Below are 18120 nucleotides of genomic sequence, written 5' to 3'. Positions count from 1 at the left end.
ATGGTCACAACTTTAAATAATAACAGTACTTAAATGAACAGCAATATGCACCTGTTGTATTTTAATCCAGGCTGATAACAAAAGGGTAAAACCACTGCTGAGTGAACAGAAAAGGCTCCAGGATTAAATAAATCCTGGCTGTTAGCCAGGATTTAACACAATCAAACACCTGTCCATGTGCTGTTCGATGCTCGCATAAGAAAACAGCAGAACATTTTTTGTTATTGTGGCCTCCATGTTTTTACACACCTGATGCTCTAGGCTACGGCCAACCGTTGGTGGCAGTCATGCAAAAAGTTGTTATGCCAAACGCCCAATATGACAGAAGAAGGAGAACACGCATCCCGACCATGTGAACGCTGCCAGTCGGAAAAACAACGTAACCACGGGGGCGGTCCCTGTTATTCCCAGGTGGCATGAACGCAGCATGTCTATGGTCAATCACGATACGTTGGAGTGGCATGAAAACAATCATAGATGGATACATAGGCGTCGCTAGGCTATTTTTAGGGGTGCTGAAGCACCCCTAAATATCATCTCAGCACCCCTGAAAATAAAGTCCTTATTGTGATAATGTGAGATCGTTTAGTGCTCAAAGTAGTGGCGGTTTTTGGCACGGGCGAACCGGGCAGCCACTTAACTTAAAAAATATATAAATAATCCTCTGTGCTGCGAAAGCGTTTTTCTGTTTTCTATCATTTCACTGTGTGGGGAATTGGCAGATCAGCGCCCCCAGCAGCTGCAGGCGCCCTGCTTGCTGAGAGAGGTCAGCCCCCCCTACTTTCACAATGAAATGGACTAGTCCGTCCCACAGTGCGCCGCCAAAGATAAACAAACGGTGACAGGAGAAATGGGAAGTACACGGAGACGGAGAAAGACGAGTCTAAACGGTCTAAACCTTTCTGTTATGTCAATGGTCTAAACGCCAAAATGAAAAAAAGTTACCCAAGCGGCTCATTTAAAAGAAAAAAGCGAAAAGACATGTTTTCGGGAGTAGCAGGACCTTCATCAGCTCTACTTTGGTAGCCTACACAATGCATTCTCTGTTGATTAGTTGATTACATTTGCCTTCTGGTTGACAGCACAAAGGAGCGAGGAGAATAGAGAGGGAGAAGGGCAGAGAGAGCAAGATGAACAAGGTGAGAAAATGGCTAGGTAGCCTATAAGACATGTATATGGTAGGACTACTGTGTTTTATTTTCTCTTTTATTTGAAGATTATTTTCTAGTTGATTACAAAATGTTTTGACTGTGATTGTCAGTGATAGGACGGAGGGAAGGAGATAGAGGGAGAGAGAGAGAGAGAGAGAGAGAGAGAGAGAGAGAGAGTGGACAAAGAGAGGGACCTGGAAGAACCAGGTGAGAAAGTGGACATATATTATACGGGCAAAAACACTTAAAACATTCCATTCACATTATATTTACATATGCATTTCATGGAGGACTAGGCTCTTAAGAAAAAGAGATGTTGGGTTTTCCCCATCTGGTTCAGAGGCATTATTAGATTAGATGAAAAAGTTGAAAATCAACAGCAGAAAAAACATGAATAATCTTGTCTAAAAATATGTTAAGGCTTATTTTACCATTTAAGGTATGTGCAGGGGTGTTCAGCTATGAATTCTAGCATATTTTTGGGCACTCAGTCCCTCCCCAGTCCAACACCCTTGGGTATGTGTGCTGCAATAATCATGCTTTGTAGTTTCCATCTTTTTTCACAGCAGATGCCTTAAATCTGTTGATAGTTTGTCATAATTGCATGTCTCAATCTGTCTATTTCTTTCCCCAAAACTCACAAGAAGTCATGACTTAAGGGTTTAAAACAAAAAAAAATCTTACGGGAGCATGCCCCCAAACTGCTATCAACTTTTCATTAGGGGCTGAGCACCCCCAAAGGTCAGATCCTAGAATCGCCCCTGGATGGATATCTATGGAAAACAATGACCAATGGAAAGCATAACGTCTGTTGATAGGTGGTGACGTAAGACGCAGCTTCCCGTTACGCATTCATTCATTCAGCGTCAGTTGAGCTCACTACCATAGACATATGTCTATGCTCACTACAACCGGTGGTTTTCTGTCTTCCTACCGGGTCAGTTCATGGTTAACTTCGAGGTCTTCGTGTTCTGCTCCACTTTTACACTCTGGACGGTCTTTGTTCCTTTTAGCACGGCACTACAGACAGACCGTAAAGGTAAGCTCATGTGTTTCAAGCTGTTAGCTTAAAACTTATTTATTCTTTAAATTCAAATTTCACCGGGCCGAGCTCAACGGTAACGTCGACGTTACGTCTGTTAACGTTAGCTGGAGCAGAGACTGTGGGGACTTCTCAATCTCAAGAATGCAAAGACCGGACTTGTGCATGTTCTTGCTGGTTGTTCTTGGAAGAATGAACCAGGCCGCAAGTTCACAAACACAGAAAACGCTGTTAACAGTTTGTATATATCTATGACAGTTTGAGACGATGCTTCCTGTTATGGCTCAACACCCCCCAGCACAGAGGCTGTATACCTGCAAGCCTCCAAAATACCAGCTAGAAATAAAAACCACAACAATATAGCCACTTTGTATTAAAACAATCTCCGTATTAATGCTACAACTATTGCAATAATATAAACTAATTGAGCTTTAATTTCATTGTTTATGGTTTAGCTCAAACACCCCTTACTTATTCAAAAGAGTGGAACTTGATCCCTGCTATTATTAGTGTACAAGTTTAAGTCAGTTTAAATTAAAAGAAATAAGTAGGCATATGCACTGGTGTGTCCTATATGTTCCTATTAGTGTTATGTGGAATTATCATTTCTATATTATTGTAGTGCACCACTGTATATACCCAGGGAGATGGAAATTGGCAATTAAAATTCTAAAGGTTGGTGTCTCCCCTTTAGTCTACATAACATGTCATAGCATGTTACCACTTTATGTACAAGTGTTAATTTATCATACAGACTGAAACTCAACTTCTGATAAATCAGAAAACAAATACACCAAAAAAAATATGAGCTAAATACTAAATCTAATGTATATAGCCTATGGCATAATTTAAACAAGTCTCCCGAAAAGAAACCTGTGTGTCTGTATGTCTAGTTTACACTTATTTTTTAAATTCATGGTCAATAAACCTCATTTATGTCTAAATTTTGATTTAAATTTCAAACAGTCAAATACTTCTCCTTGGCTTTCACAAGACTGCAATTGGCATTTTCTCTTTTACCATTTTCTACAATTTAATGATGAAAATATCTCTTAGGTTGCCCTAGTTCCCAAACTCCCAGCTTCGTTATTTGCACTGCTAACGTGAAATAAAGTCACTGGTCCGGGGGAATTTGGTATGAATTTACAGAAAAGTTTTGGAATGATTTAGAAGTCTAACATATAATGTAACTTTACCTAGCTTGTTTAATAGCTTGTTGGATAGAAATGCACCAACTACAACTAACGTTACCACGGCAATAAGCCTAACGTTATGTGTGTGAACTGATATTAAGGTTAATATTGGAGATCTACAGTTGTGTTTTGTTCAATATGATGTTAAATGGCAGATCAGTGGGTTTGCTGCAGACAGTGTGGCTCATGTGGCTGTCAGGGTGAGCAGATGAGCATTACCAGTGGCTCACTAATTTACATTATGATCAGCTAACTTAACAAGTGTACAAATCATTGTATTTCTTTTATATGGGGAAGCTTTTTCAAAATAAGTAATTATGTTTTAAGGTATTTTTGTGGCTTGATTTTAAACAACTGAAGAAGAAAATCTTGGTCAATTTAGTCAGGTTTTTTATTGAATCAAGAGACACTGAAAAGCAGGATAATGGTACAGCCTCCATGCTACGCTAATGATAGTATTAAGGATTTCCTCTGTGGACACATGTCCTCTAAAAATATAATTGAGGCTGTATTATTTGTGTCCCTTTTCAAAAATAGCTCTTCAGAAATATTGTTTATTTATTATTATTTAATTTTTTTGGCCCGATTTCTCCTCGTGTGTGGTGTCCCCCGGGGACAAACGAGCACGCAGCCTGTGTAAAATAAATAAAGTCGATGGGCATAACTTACGGTGGCCAAGACGGTTCAACACAAATACAAAAGCCACACCACACCACAAACACAAAAACTAAAACACAAATACAAAAGCTACGCAAACACACAAACGCAAAAGCCGTTGTCCCTTATGTATTTGTGTTGTGGCTTTTGCGTTTGTATTGTAGCTTTTGCGTTTGTGTTGTGGCTTTTGCGTTTGTGTTGAACCGTCTCGGCCACCGTAATAACTACATCCACAACTGCAGTCCACCAGAGTACATGGAAACGAATATATGAACGTTTATTTCAACGGTAATTAATCTGATGATTAATGATCATGATGATCTCAATGATTGTTTACTCTGAAGTCACGTTTGATCTCGAGGGATTTTGCGAGATTTCCCGTCTGACCTGGGAATGCCGTGTGTGGGGTCTCTCAAGATTGGAAAATCGGCCGACAATTTTAAAATCGTCCCGTGTGAAGCAGGCTTTAACTGTTCTTGGTGAAATGTGAACTTGTGTATTGGGACAGTACTTTGGCAACACGAGATGACGTTTCACAGGGACACAAGTCAATAGAAGAACACAGACTGAGAAACGCCCTGTGTCTGAACATGTTCTATTGATAAATAAATCCGTAATTTGAATTAATATAAGAGGTTATTTTCTGTGTGGCTTCGTTGTAACGGTTTAGCTATTTAAATGTATTTAAACCGTCCGCTATCATCCGCCCAGCTCTACGTGTTTACTAACGTTAATATTAGATATAGTTGACACTGTTTGGCTGATATTCGGAATATCTGTTTAATTATAACTTGGGTAAAGTTAGAAAGACATTCACAGATTCGAACTCCGGGATCAATAACTTCTGAGCAAAATGTTATTAAATTACAAACGACGCATCTTTCCTACCGTGGTAAGGTAAACCACGAGCTACAGACTCCTTCATCAAAACGAGTCCTCCAACCTGGACGTTATTCTTGGATCAGATAATAATAAGTGATGTATTTATGACACTGATTCATCTGCTGCTGCTTATATGTATGTAAAGATGTAAAGACAAATTAATACATTAAAGATGTATCACAGAGATATATAGCCTATACGTCATTCTAATAGGCTGCACTGTATATGCCTAATTAAAACAACAATCATTGGAGTACGAGCACAATGTTATAGTTTGAAATGATAACAATCCGGTTCAAGCCTGTCGGAAACTGGTTTCACTACAGCTTTGAGTCACCGCTCACAGCCTTATCTCACGGTTCATCTCAGGGGTCCGTTCCAGGAAAGAGGTTTAACTGAGGTTAAACTGAGTCTAACCCTGAACTCTGAGATGATTTACCCTGAGATGGGAAACTTTTTTGGTTCCACATATAATTTCATTTAGGTCAAGGCCAAGTTTATTCATAGAGCACATTTACAAGCAGTCACTCCTGCCCCAAAGTGCTGTACAGATACTAATACCGGTAACCGCATAAAAAGCATACTAATTAGCCAAGAAGAAAAAGTAAAAGCCTATTAAAAACATAGTATCCCCGAAATAATAATAATAATAATAATAATAATAATAATAATAATTAAAACACATGAAAACATGATTACAAACAATATTAACAATGTCACAGCTCAGCTTGTGTTAAAAGCCATTTCAAAGAGATACATTTTTAAAAGTGATTTAAATGACTTAATAGAGCTAGCTGCTTTAATATTGGGGTGAAGAGCATTGCAGAGCTTAGGACCTGCAACTGAAAAATCTCTGTCCCCTCTGGTTTTCAGTCTGGATCTGGGACAGTCCAAAAGAAGCTGGTCATTTGACCTATAAGTGCTCTGACTGGGGTATGTCAAATCAACATATCAGTTAAATAAGATAGGTGCAATCCTGCTTGCGAAAAAAATAAGCTACTACCCATTATGAGGCTGCAGCACCATGATCATTAACCGAACTAGAAGTATAATCATTTATTTCTTTTTAATAGCTCTCACTGGTTTGTATCCAGTGACAAAAAAACGTTTCAGAGCGAGTCACGCTTTTCTGACGGCTCTACAGTGGCTTTACTGTTACAGTATGATCCGCTCACTGTTATAAAGAAAACTGCTGTTTGCAAAAAACATAATGCACAAAGAATCTGCTGGGATGTTAAAGCCGGTCCACGATGGTTGATGTTAGTGATATGAGGACGGATAAGGTATCTACATATCTGATGGACTGTGATTTAAAAAATACCTCTCAAATCGGTTATGTGGAAATGAAAATAGCTATAGCCGAGAATCTACCGACGCAACTCTGTGAAGTAATACAGCTTTCAACAAAAGGACATGACATGTTGGAGAAAAAAAACGTTTTATAATCTGCCTACAGTGTTTCCTCTATGTTGATTTGACCGTGGCGGCCCCCCACGGCAACATTTCTACCCACCACGGTATCAGAAATAGGGCTCCATTGTTAGAGCGCATGTCGTTTGTATTGTAGGTGCATTATTTACATGCTGAAGTAGTGACACTGCATTAAGATAATGTAATTAATGGTGTGTTTATTGTTATTTGCTACAGAATGCTTAGCCTATGTGTCAAGATCAAAGTTGGCCGATATAGTAACTCAAAAAATACAGTTCAATCACAACTGAAAATACGCCTCATTGTGTGTGTGAATAGAGGTGAATAAATATATTTGTTTATGTTGCTGCGTTTTTTTTATTAATGCAGATAACAAACTGCATTAAAATGCGCCTGATACAGACTGAATGAATGCATGAGGAAATGAGTTTCTCTCATTCGAAGAAACTTGAAAAACTTATATTTTAGATTCCTCAAAGTAGCCACCCTTTGCTTTTTTTGATAACTCTGCAAACCCTTGGTGTTCTCTCAATGAGCTTCATGAGGTAGTCACCTGAAATGGTTTTACTTTCACAGGTGTGCTTTGTCAGGGTTAATTAGTGGAATTTTTTCCCTTATTAATAAAAAAGCAAAGGGTGACTACTTTGAAGAATCTAAAATATAAGACATGTTTTCAGTTATTTCACACTTTTTTGTTAAGTACATAATTCCATATGTGTTCATTCATAGTTTTGATGCCTTTAGTGAGAATCTACGATGGAAATAGTGATGAAAATAAAAAGGAAACACATTGAATGAGAAGGTGTGTCCAAACTTTTGGCCTGTACTGTACGTAGGGTTGGGTACCGTTTGGATTTTTACGATTCCGATGCCGAACCGGTACTTTTAAAACGATTCCGATTTCTAAGCCAATTCTAGAAAAACTGAAAAATGACATAAAAGAAAGGCTTTTTATGGAGTTTTTTTTTATTTGAAAATTATTTAAATTTAACAATATATTAACGTTTTAAAGTACTTAAATATATAATAAGTAAACCTAAGTCACCTAACACACAACTACAATAATTTAACAAATAACCGTTACACTATTAACAAGTAACAACAAAATAAATGTTGTTGAGTTGGTATGCCAACCAGCTTCAAACTTTAGCAGTTCTTTTGTAGAAAAATGACCATATTTGCCTTCTCTGACAAGATAGGACACCTCTCCTGACTTATGGCATGTAGGCCTACTGCACAGGAGAAAACTCTCTCAGATGGTGTCCAAGAGGTCTGTACACACACAGGTATGAGTTTGAAAGGGCAGACAATTTGGGGAGGCTGTCCTGCCTCCCCCACCACCAGGCTACAGGCTCTCGTCCTGAACGATAGACTAGCAGAGGAAGTGTAATGTTTACTAGCGATCACGTACAGTCAGTGAATGGTTAATATGCTTTCACGTCCGCAACAGAGGGAAAATATTTCAGTCGGAAACCGAAATGAGGAACCAAAATTTGCGTTCTAAGCCGATCCAAATACTACCGTTTGCGTAGGAGCCGGTACCATAGTGGAACCGGGTTTCGGTACACAACCCTAACTGTACGTAGGCTACGGAGAAAGCTCTGCGTGGAGCCTCGGCAGGACCGTAAAACGGGCTTAATAAGTGAACTCTGAACTCATGTGTTTGTGACTCTTCACCTCTGTCTCCTCTCACAGGGAGAAGAAGATGCAGCATCCTGCTGCTCATCATCCGGGCCTCCTGTGTCTCTGGTTAGTTTACAGCATCACTTATAGAATCACTAAAGTGTCCACAGAAACATGTGGAGATGGAGTTTAAAGTTGTCAGTGTGTGTGTCTGCTCCTCACTTTCCCTCTCTGTCTCCTCAACAGGAACATTAGTAGTGAATGTGACCCAGAGCTCCTATCAGGCAGAGGAGGACCAAGACATCACACTGGAGTGGACCTTCACAACCAACCCTCACAGTTCCTCCAACTCTCTTAATATCTTCTGTGAACTGTTAGCTGTCCTCAAGAATCCAGTTATGTTTCGTCTCCATAAAGGAGTAGAGGTCCCAGAGTCTCAGCATGAACAGTTTGCAGGACGAGTCCAGTGGGACAAAGACGTCCTCAGAGAAGGACGACTCAGATTTAATGTGTCCAGACTCAGGACTGAGGACTCGGGACTGTACAAGTGTCATGTGGTCACAAGTTATGGGAGGAACTCTGGTAGCTGTTTACTCAAGGTCACTGGTAAGTTGATTCATTATAAAAAAAAAAAGGGCTAGCTCAAATCGAGCAATCTGATTGGTTCATAGCCGCGGACTCCTTTGCACATTAAAGTGGCCACATTATGCTCATTTTCAGGTTAATAATTGTATTTTGAGGTTGTATCAGAATAGGTTTACATGGTTTAATTTTCAAAAACACCATATTTTTGTTGTACTGCTCATTGCTGCAGCTCCTCTTTTCACCCTGTGTGTTGAGCTCTCTGTTTTAGCTACAGAGTGAGACATCTCACTTCTGTTACATCTTTGTTGGCACTAGCACATGTGCAGTAGCTAGGTAAGGATCGCATCAGCTAGCTAGCTGTTTCTCCAACTGAGGCCTGTACAAGGCAGGATTAGCAGTCCTTCCACAAAACGCAGAGTTTTTTTATGATTGTCGATTTTTTGCAACGAAAATACAGGGATTATGAAATCATGCAAGCCCCGCATATTTTGCGCGGAAATCGGCAATTTATGCGGCGAAAGTGTGGCATATTTGAAAAAATGCGCCCACCCGCATGAATATGCAGACTTTGGCTGATTATGCGTTGAATTATGCGATTGCATAATCGCGTTTATCTGGAGGGACTTTATTAGCCGGGTGACTTCTTCTAAACGAGGGCGCACTTCCAACTTAGCGTGGAATAGTGGGGACATTAAGTAGTTCTTTTGAAGATTAATTTGAACTAGTGCGTGTTGTAGCAGTGTTTTGCCATTCAGAACGAGCTAGCATGCTATGCTATGCTGTGCTACGGTTAGCCACCTATGGAGCAGGGCCAAATGTTTTGTTAATTTGAAAAAAATATATATAGTTGAAAAAATAAAGCTTGAAATTGAAAATTTTAGTTTTGGTCAAAACTTGAAAAAAATAAAACCATGTATTCAAACAAAAAAAAAAATTGTTTTGGACAACAAATGGTACCAATTACACTATAAGAGCAATAAACTGGGCCAGATTTTGCAGTTCGGCAGGAACAATGACTTCTCCCACTTCCATGTAGGACTTTGAATGTAGCACCACAGTATTCACTCGGCAATCAGCATAGCGTCGTCCGCTCCGCCAAGGCAACCTGCTGGCGCAGCCCACAGGTAAGACATGTGAAAGATATTAGCCTTTTGAATAACTACTTTGGGTTATTATCCCCGCAGTGGCATTTTTTTTGTCATTAACACATAAAGGGAAAATAGGTGGACAGCTGGAAATGAAGCATCGCTAGCACAAAAGTTAGCATTAACTAACGTTAGCTTCACACTAGCTGGTGTTTTTACACTAATTTCAGTGTCCAGCTCAAGTTGTTTGACTTTAACGTGTAGTGGTCTTTGTTAACCTCTGTTTGTCAGAATGACCATAACTCGGCAGTGGCTGCCTGCAGCCGTACAGCCTTATAAATGTAAAACATTATAGATAACTAACATTGCTAGTGTTACCTTTTCATGGTTAGTTTAAACAACATAACTTGTCCTGGTCCGCTTTGTTATTCAATCAATCAAAGCTTTTATTACGGACACACACGTAAGTACGACAGTAAGACATACAAATACAAAAAGACAAGTTAGTGTATTCTGATACTTAAGTTAGGCTGTGGTAGAAGCCTTCAAAGTTTACCCACTTGGCATATTTTGTAAGGCATAACTGTCATGCTGTTACATGTAGTGTAAAACGTAATTTATCAGGCCAGAGCATTAATGTAAAGTCATATTTGTCTACTCTATAAAAGGAGACCTTCTTCACTGCAGCCACTGTCGAGTTATGGTCATTCTGACAAACAGAGGTTAACGAAGACCAATACACGTTAAAGTAAAAATAACTTGAGCTGGACACTGAAATTAGTGTAAAAACACCAGCTAGTGTGAAGCTAACGTTAGTTAATGCTAACTTTAGTGCTAGCGATGCTTGATTGCCAGCTTTTCCCAGCTGTCCACCTATTTTCCCTTTATGTGTTAATCACAAAAAAAATGCCACTGAGGGGATAACGTCGCAAGGTATCTATTCAAAAATGCTAATATCTTTCACATGTCTTACCTGTGGGCTGGTGCCAGTGACTACTGTGGTGCTATAAGTCATACATGGAAGGGGGAGAAGTCATTGTTCCTGCCGAACTGCACAATCTGGCACAGTTTATTGCTCTTATAGTGTAATTGGTACGTGGTATGTGTTGTCCAAAACAATTTTTTAAATGGAACTTTGTCACTGGCATCAGTTTGTTAAGTAAAAATCACATGTATATAGTGGATAGAAAGCATTCAGTCATAGTTCTCACAGTAACACCATTTCCTGAAGGCAACATGACAAAGGAGTCTTCTGCCTTCTTTGTTAGGCTGTCACTCATAATGCCACGCCCCTCTGAGTTGAAGCCACGCCCCCCACGCAAAGTAAGGGCCAAAAGTCTGAAACCGAAAAAAAAAGATTTGAAGCCGTAAAAAAAATAAGTTTTGAATCTGAAAACATGAAATGTGGAACTGAAAACAAATATAAAAGTGAAAAATGAAAATTTATAATTTATTCAAAATAATTCCAGAATATAATCTATATTTTATTCAAACTGAAAGAAAAATTGGTACACTTATTTTTAGTTTGAATACATGGTTTTATTTTTTCCAAGTTTTGACCAAAACTTAAATTTTCAATTTCAAGCTTTATTTTTTCAACTATATATATATTTTTTTCAAATTAACAAAACATTTGGCCCTGATTTAGCTCCATAGCCACCTCGTTTCAAATGGTGACGTAGAAAGCCGTGCAGATTTTGAACAGCTCACCAGGAGACTGAAGGCAGGAAATATTCAGAAACCGTATCTCACTCAGAACAGCATGGATGGATTTTTGTATGTGTGTGGGAGCACCAGAGATGCAAAATAACACCCTAACTCCCAGAAAAAGTGATATTTTTTCATAATATGGGCACTTTAAGTATCACTCGGCGTCTGAGAAAAACACTGACTGATGGCTGGTGTCTCGAAGGGAAGCACTGCCAGGACGCTGTTTTGTCAATGTATATGTCACCATTATGTGTACCTTTTTTATTTTATTTTTATTTTTTTTAATGTATAGTGAATGAGTGTATGACTGCTGGCTGTCTCTGTTAGTCCTATGTTACCTGCCTAGGTTTTTATACAACAATGTTCATAAATATGCATGGTCCCTATCACTAATAAACCCAAAATAAAAAACAAAAATCAAACGCTATGTTTAGAATATTTTCAGAGCTTTACCTGGCTGTCAGACAGCCCTTTACGACGGGGAACTGGAGCCATTATCTCCGCTCTCTTTGAAGCCGCCAGACTCCTTTCACAAAAACCGACATTTTACCGTGAAGAGCACGGGAGTTGCTGTGCTACCGCTGCCTCGAGCAGTTAGTTAGTGTTATTTTTTGCCTTTCTTTAGCGTTAAGCAAAAGAGAGTCCGTGCTAGCTTGTTGCGAAGGCTAGCGTTTCCTGCGCTCCATAATAACAGCCTCAGTATGTGTGAGGCGACGTGGGGCAGCCATCCCAGGAGAGCTTCGATTTCCAAATCCTGGAAGTGGAACGTCGAGGATGTAAACTAGTTTTTCTCTAACCCTTGTGCAGTCTTCCCGTCAACCTTGAAAAATCCTTTTTGACGCCTTTTTTTTCACAGTTTGTTTTTGCTTTTTCCAAAGTTTTAAATTGTAAAAAATTTTCTTCTTTACATTTTCAGCGCTTATTTCTACGTTTTAAACAAAAAACCCTAAGTCAACACAAGCGGTGAACCACGTCGAACTCGAGCGGAGCTGTGACACGGTACAATTAATTGTCTCAGAAATAATTGCGATTTAACAAAATCATTTTCTTTCTGTCAACATTTTTAGAAATATTTCTGCAGGGTTTTAGGTGCAGCACCCTGAACCCAATGAATGAATGAATGAGTGTGTGAAACTAAAAGGCTTTTCACAGATCTAGTGGCTGTAGTTCAACTCCACAGTGGCAAAGCCCCGGGGATTGATGAGATCCGTCCAGAAATGCTCAAGGCTCTGGGTGTGGAGGGGCTGTCCTGGTTGACACGCCTCTTCAACATTGCGTGGAAGTCTGGGACGGTGCCAAAGGAGTGGCAGACTGGGGTGGTGGTTCCCCTTTTTAAAAAGGGGGACCAGAGGGTGTGTGCCAATTACAGGGGTATCACACTTCTCAGCCTCCCTGGTAAAGTCTACTCCAAGGTGCTGGAAAGGAGGGTTCGGCCAATAGTCGAACCTCGGGTTGAGGAGGAACAATGCGGATTCTGTCCTGGTCATGGAACAACGGACCAGCTCTTCACTCTCGCAAGGATCCTGGAGGGAGCCTGGGAGTATGCCCAACCGGTCTACACGTGTTATGTGGATCTGGAGAAGGCGTATGACCGGGTCCCCCGGGAGATACTGTGGGAGGTGCTGCGGGAGTATGGGGTGAGGGGGTCTCTACTCAGGGCCATCCAATCTCTGTACGACCAAAGTGAGAGCTGTGTCCGGGTTCTCGGCAGTAAGTCGGACTCGTTTCAGGTGAGGGTTGGCCTCCGCCAGGGCTGCGCTTTGTCACCAATCCTGTTTGTAACATTTATGGACAGGATATCAAGGCGTAGTCGGGGTGGGGAGGGGTTGCAGTTTGGTGGGCTGGGGATCTCATCGCTGCTCTTTGCAGATGATGTGGTCCTGATGGCATCATCGGCCTGCGACCTTCAGCACTCACTGGATCGGTTCGCAACCGAGTGTGAAGCAGTTGGGATGAGGATCAGCACCTCTAAATCGGAGGCCATGGTTCTCAGCAGGAAACCGATGGAATGCCTTCTCCAGGTAGGGAATGAGTCCTTACCCCAAGTGAAGGAGTTCAAGTACCTTGGGGTTTTGTTCGTGAGTGAGGGGACAATGGCGCGGGAGATTGGTCGGAGAATCGGCGCAGCGGGTGCGCTATTACATTCAATTTATCGCACCGGTGTGACGAAAAGAGAGCTGAGCCAGAAGGCAAAGCTCTCGATCTACCGGTCAGTTTTCGTTCCTACCCTCACCTATGGTCATGAAGGCTGGGTCATGACCGAAAGAACGAGATCCAGGGTACAAGCGGCCGAAATGGGTTTCCTCAGGAGGGTGGCTGGCGTCTCCCTTAGAGATAGGGTGAGAAGCTCAGTCATCCGTGAGGAGCTCGGAGTAGAGCCGCTGCTCCTTCGCATCGAAAGGAGCCAGTTGAGGTGGTTCGGGCATCGGGTAAGGATGCCCCCTGGGCGCCTCCCTAGGGAGGTGTTCCAGGCACGTCCAGCTGGGAGGAGGCCTCGGGGAAGACCCAGGACTAAGTGGAGGGATTATATCTCCAACCTGGCCTGGGAACGCCTCGGGATCCCCCAGTTGGAGCTGGTTAATGTTGCTCGGGAAAGGGAAGTTTGGGGTCCCCTGCTGGAGCTGCTCCCCCCGCGACCCGACACCGGATAAGCGGACGAAGATGGATGGATGGATAATGGCTGTAGTTGGGACTTTTTTATCTTAAGTTTTGTCTCAAAGCTATTCAAGTGTTAGTAATTTATAATCTGCTCTAGCTTGTCCCAACGTTTTAGACGCAGATACCGAGATAACAACTGTCTAAAACAATGTGAAAAAGAGCCGCAAACCGACCACAAAGAGACGCCAAATGACCACAGAGTCCCAAAACGACCCCAAAGAAAACAAAAATGACCAAAAATGGATGCAACACAACTACAAAGAGACACAAAAACCCACAAAGAGACATACAATGGCTTTGTTTTTAAATTGAAAAACGTCCTATTTTCTCGAGGAATGACGCCTAAACTTCCTCGCCAGATACGCACACCATAGTCTTTCCCAAAGTTGAGTTGTGACACCGCTGGTCTAAACGGACAATAACAGAACATGTAAATGAGCTCTATTTGCAGATTTTCTGCCCTGCTTTAAAGCTTTTAAAGGGATGGTTCGGAGTAATTTCACCCTAGGGTCCCTTTGCACCATGACCTCGAGCCAAACACCCCCCAGAAGCTTTTTTCACCTGGGTCTAACATTGGGAGAGTTAGTGTAGAGTAGCGTTAGCCGCTGAATAGCTTATTAGCGCAGGGGCTAATGGATCCGAAGTGTCTCTTAACATTACCCCACTAATAATGCCTGAAATGATACCAAACTTCTACACTGGTACAAATAGGTAATGTGCTCATAAAACGATGGATTGGAAAGTTCATAAGTACACCAGAAGTTTATGAACACTTGCCTATTGGCTTCTGCTCTCTGTTGCTTCTGCTGCTGCTGCTACCTGCAGTTAGACGAGTGCTTAGGGCCGTCTACAAATTATAACACCGAAAAGAGATACAACAAAAATATTTATTAGTTTAATGATTAAATAAGGTAATGTCTCCAAAGTTACCTCAGTTATTACTTGTCTCCTGCTAGTTATATTACAGCACTTCACAGCACTCGTTTTATGAGTACATAACCTATTTGTACTAGTGTAGAAGTTTGGTATCATTTCGGGCATTATTAGTGGGGTAACTTACGAGATACAAATGTGGGTCCATTAGCCCCTTCGCTAAGCTATTCGGCTGATAACGCTACTCTACGCTACTCTACGCTAACTCTCCCAATGTTCGACCCAGGTGAAAAAAGCTTCTGGGGGTGTTTGGCTTGAGGTCATGGTGCAAAGGACCCTAGGGTGACTCCGAACCATCACTTTAAGGATCGTTTTGTCAACAACCGTTTGTCCTATAATGTGTTTTTAAATCATTACAAATCTCTTTTTTCGTATAGAGCCGAGCTCTGTTAAAACCTCTTCAAAGACTGAGATGCCGCTGCATCCCAAAATCCTCCAGACTCCAGGTCCAAACGATGAGACGAGTGTTAAAGGTGAGAACGCGGACCGACTCTGGGAAGTCGGAAGCAAAACATCATCAGAAGACGCTGAGTCATGCTTACTAGGGGCTGGAAGATGCTGAGTCATGCTTACTAGGGGCTGGAAGACGCTGAGTCATGCTTACTAGGGGCTGGAAGACGCTGAGTCATGCTTACTAGGGCTGGAAGACGCTGAGTCATGCTTACTAGGGGCTGGAAGACGCTGAGTCATGCTTACTAGGGGCTGGAAGACGCTGAGTCATGCTTACTAGGAGCTGGAAGACGCTGAGTCATGCGTACTAGGGGCTGGAAGACGCTGAGTCATGCTTACTAGGAGCTGGAAGACGCTGAGTCATGCTTGCTAGGAGCTGGGACCATATGCTTTTGTCCCAATTCGATTCTTTCACGATACGTGGGCGCCGATTAGATTTGTATTGGGTTTTCATTAATTGCGATTCTAGAAGTTTGTGAAGCTTGTTGTCCTGGATTTTTGACGCTTTTTGAAATGTTTTTGTCACTTTTTTCGACACTTTTTTTTTTTTTTTTTTTTAAATACATGGCCAATAAACATAAATGACATACCTATTTTTTTGTTTAAAAAAACATAATTCATGGACTATTATTTTGACTGCTAGTTAAGATGAGAGGATGTTGAGTGGATCACAATTTATTTCAAATGCTATAAAATTGGAAAAAAAAACTCACCCACAACTCATTGAAAGTAATCATTAATTTTACCTGCCGAGAATGTTACGGAGCTTCCACACAACGTACATCAACACATTCAGGTTATTTTGGGGCAATTTGGTTCAAAGAAACTCATAATTTTGATATAAAAATGGGTCAAATTTGACCCGAGGACAACACAAGAGTTCAAGAAGTTAACATACGGGAATCCCATTCCCCATCCCATTTGTGTGTGTGTGTGTGTTTGTGTTTGTGTGTGTGTGTGTGTGTGTGTGTGTGTGTGTGTGTGTGTGTGATATTCCAGCTACTGTAGCTTATATTTGTTTGGTTTTTCCATCAGGTGGGCGTCTGTACCTGAGCGTACCGATCCTCGGTGTGTTTGGCTGCATCGTCCTGATCCTGAGTGTTGGACTCATATTTACTCAAACTAAGGCATCAACCCCAAACTGTAAGTCAGGATGACTTATTAATTTAAGAGACAGCACCAGCACTACCCTCACTACTACGTCTGGGCCAACGTTCAGTCGGGAGATGACAGCCGCGGCATTTCACCGGACCTTTTAACCGGACCTTTAACCGACCCACGATGGAAGACAAAAATCACTGTGACCAGAGGCCCACTCTACGGAGCAAGATTTCAGTGACCTCAGGGTTTGGTGGATCGCTTGTCGCCAGGTTAACGGCGCCTTCACATTGGCACAATAGACACGGCTGTGAAACGACCGAGTCATTAATTTCCTTACAGAGATTCACAGACCGTGAGCGAACGGGCCAGAACCGATGCGAACGAGTGCGCTGCAGGAAACAAATCGGGTCCGTTGGTCATCTGGAGGCGCCATTTCTTTTTTTTTTCTTTTTTTGACTCTCTTCCAACGCTTTTCAACGGTGTAGTACGACGTCCACTGGGGGGTGCATTGCGCATTACAGAGCTAGTGTGAAGGAGAGTCCACATATCTGAACTGGATTACTGTGGTTTAGTCACGATGTCAATCTTGGAAGATTTTAAAGGAACACGCCGACTTATTGGGACTTTGTCTTATTCCCCGTATCCCCCGGAGTTAGATAAGTCCACACATACCCTTCTCATCTCCGTGCGTGCTGTAATTTGTAATGTATTATCTGTTTACAAGGTGAACCCAAACACTGACGAGGAAGGCAGATATTAAGAACGTACGAATCGACCTCAAGTCTTCAACGCGCCGTATTTACTGCATGCTAAATAATACGTACACTAACAATAGATATGTTTTTAAAAAACTGATGTGTGGATGTTAGGTCAACTTGTCATCTGTTGCATTATCGCAGCAACCGATTTATTCCTCAAGTCTTTACTAGCTGAGATAATCTTTTCTAAGATTATGTTTTGGGCCTTTTAGGACAGCTGAAGACATCAAAGGGGGGATAACTTGCAGCAAAGGTCCGCAGGTCGGAGTCGAGGAGTTCAGTATTGTTTGTTTCTTTTGTATTTATTTCTCTCTTTAATGTGTGTTGTATGTCATGTCTGTGTCTTCTGAATGGACCTTCAGTCTGGCAATAAAGATGATGAAGATGACTACAGTGCAGTGTGTTTGACTTCTATCTGCCGTCTCTTTGCATAAAGGTGGCGTTCAATGTCTTCTCTCTCAGACTCGGCTCGTGTCAGCCTGCCTTTGTCTCCGGTGGTTATGAGATACCATAAACTGACATCGTCTTGTTAAAATCCAAACAGTGTTCACTTCTGTGAAGAGTCCTTGAGTAACATCTTGGCTGTTCATCTCTCAGCCTGACTCCGTATGACGGGAGACTGTGTCAGGCTTTTCACAGACTTTCCCTAAACTTTGTAGTACTTTAACTCTGACTGTTACATAATCTAACGCAACCTGAAACCTTTAAAAAGGAAAACATTGTTACAACGGTCACAGAAAGCCGGAAAAAAGTCCATGGAATTCTTAAAATAATGTTTGGAAAAGTTTTAAAATCTGAAGTTTGACCCAAAAATAAAAGATAAAGTCATTTTCCTCAAGTCCCAGTTCCTCTTGTGTTACA

The 18120-nt window shown here is 41.4% G+C and overlaps 1 protein-coding gene across 3 annotated transcripts in view; it reads left to right on the top strand.

Annotated features, from left to right (window-relative positions):
* The window catches only part of LOC114545544 (uncharacterized), a 202710-nt gene extending 185231 nt beyond the window's left edge, over positions 1–17479 (top strand). Inside the window, exons 1-5 of one of the 3 annotated variants that reach the window (XM_028563901.1) lie at positions 2005–2190; positions 8052–8105; positions 8226–8585; positions 15328–15423; positions 16436–17479. In XM_028563901.1, coding sequence (XP_028419702.1) covers positions 2097–2190; positions 8052–8105; positions 8226–8585; positions 15328–15423; positions 16436–16557 — 726 coding nt within the window. In that variant the 5' untranslated portion in view covers positions 2005–2096 and the 3' untranslated portion in view covers positions 16558–17479. Of the gene's footprint in view, positions 1–2004; positions 2191–8051; positions 8106–8225; positions 8586–15327; positions 15424–16435 lie in introns of those variants that run through there. The other 2 variants (XM_028563902.1, XM_028563903.1) reach the window with 2 other exon arrangements.
* The last annotated feature ends 641 nt before the right edge of the window (positions 17480–18120 follow it).

This window comes from Perca flavescens, chromosome 19 (assembly GCF_004354835.1).
Source record: "Perca flavescens isolate YP-PL-M2 chromosome 19, PFLA_1.0, whole genome shotgun sequence".
NCBI lineage: Eukaryota > Metazoa > Chordata > Actinopteri > Perciformes > Percidae > Perca > Perca flavescens.
This window is presented reverse-complemented; position numbering and strand designations above follow the sequence as displayed.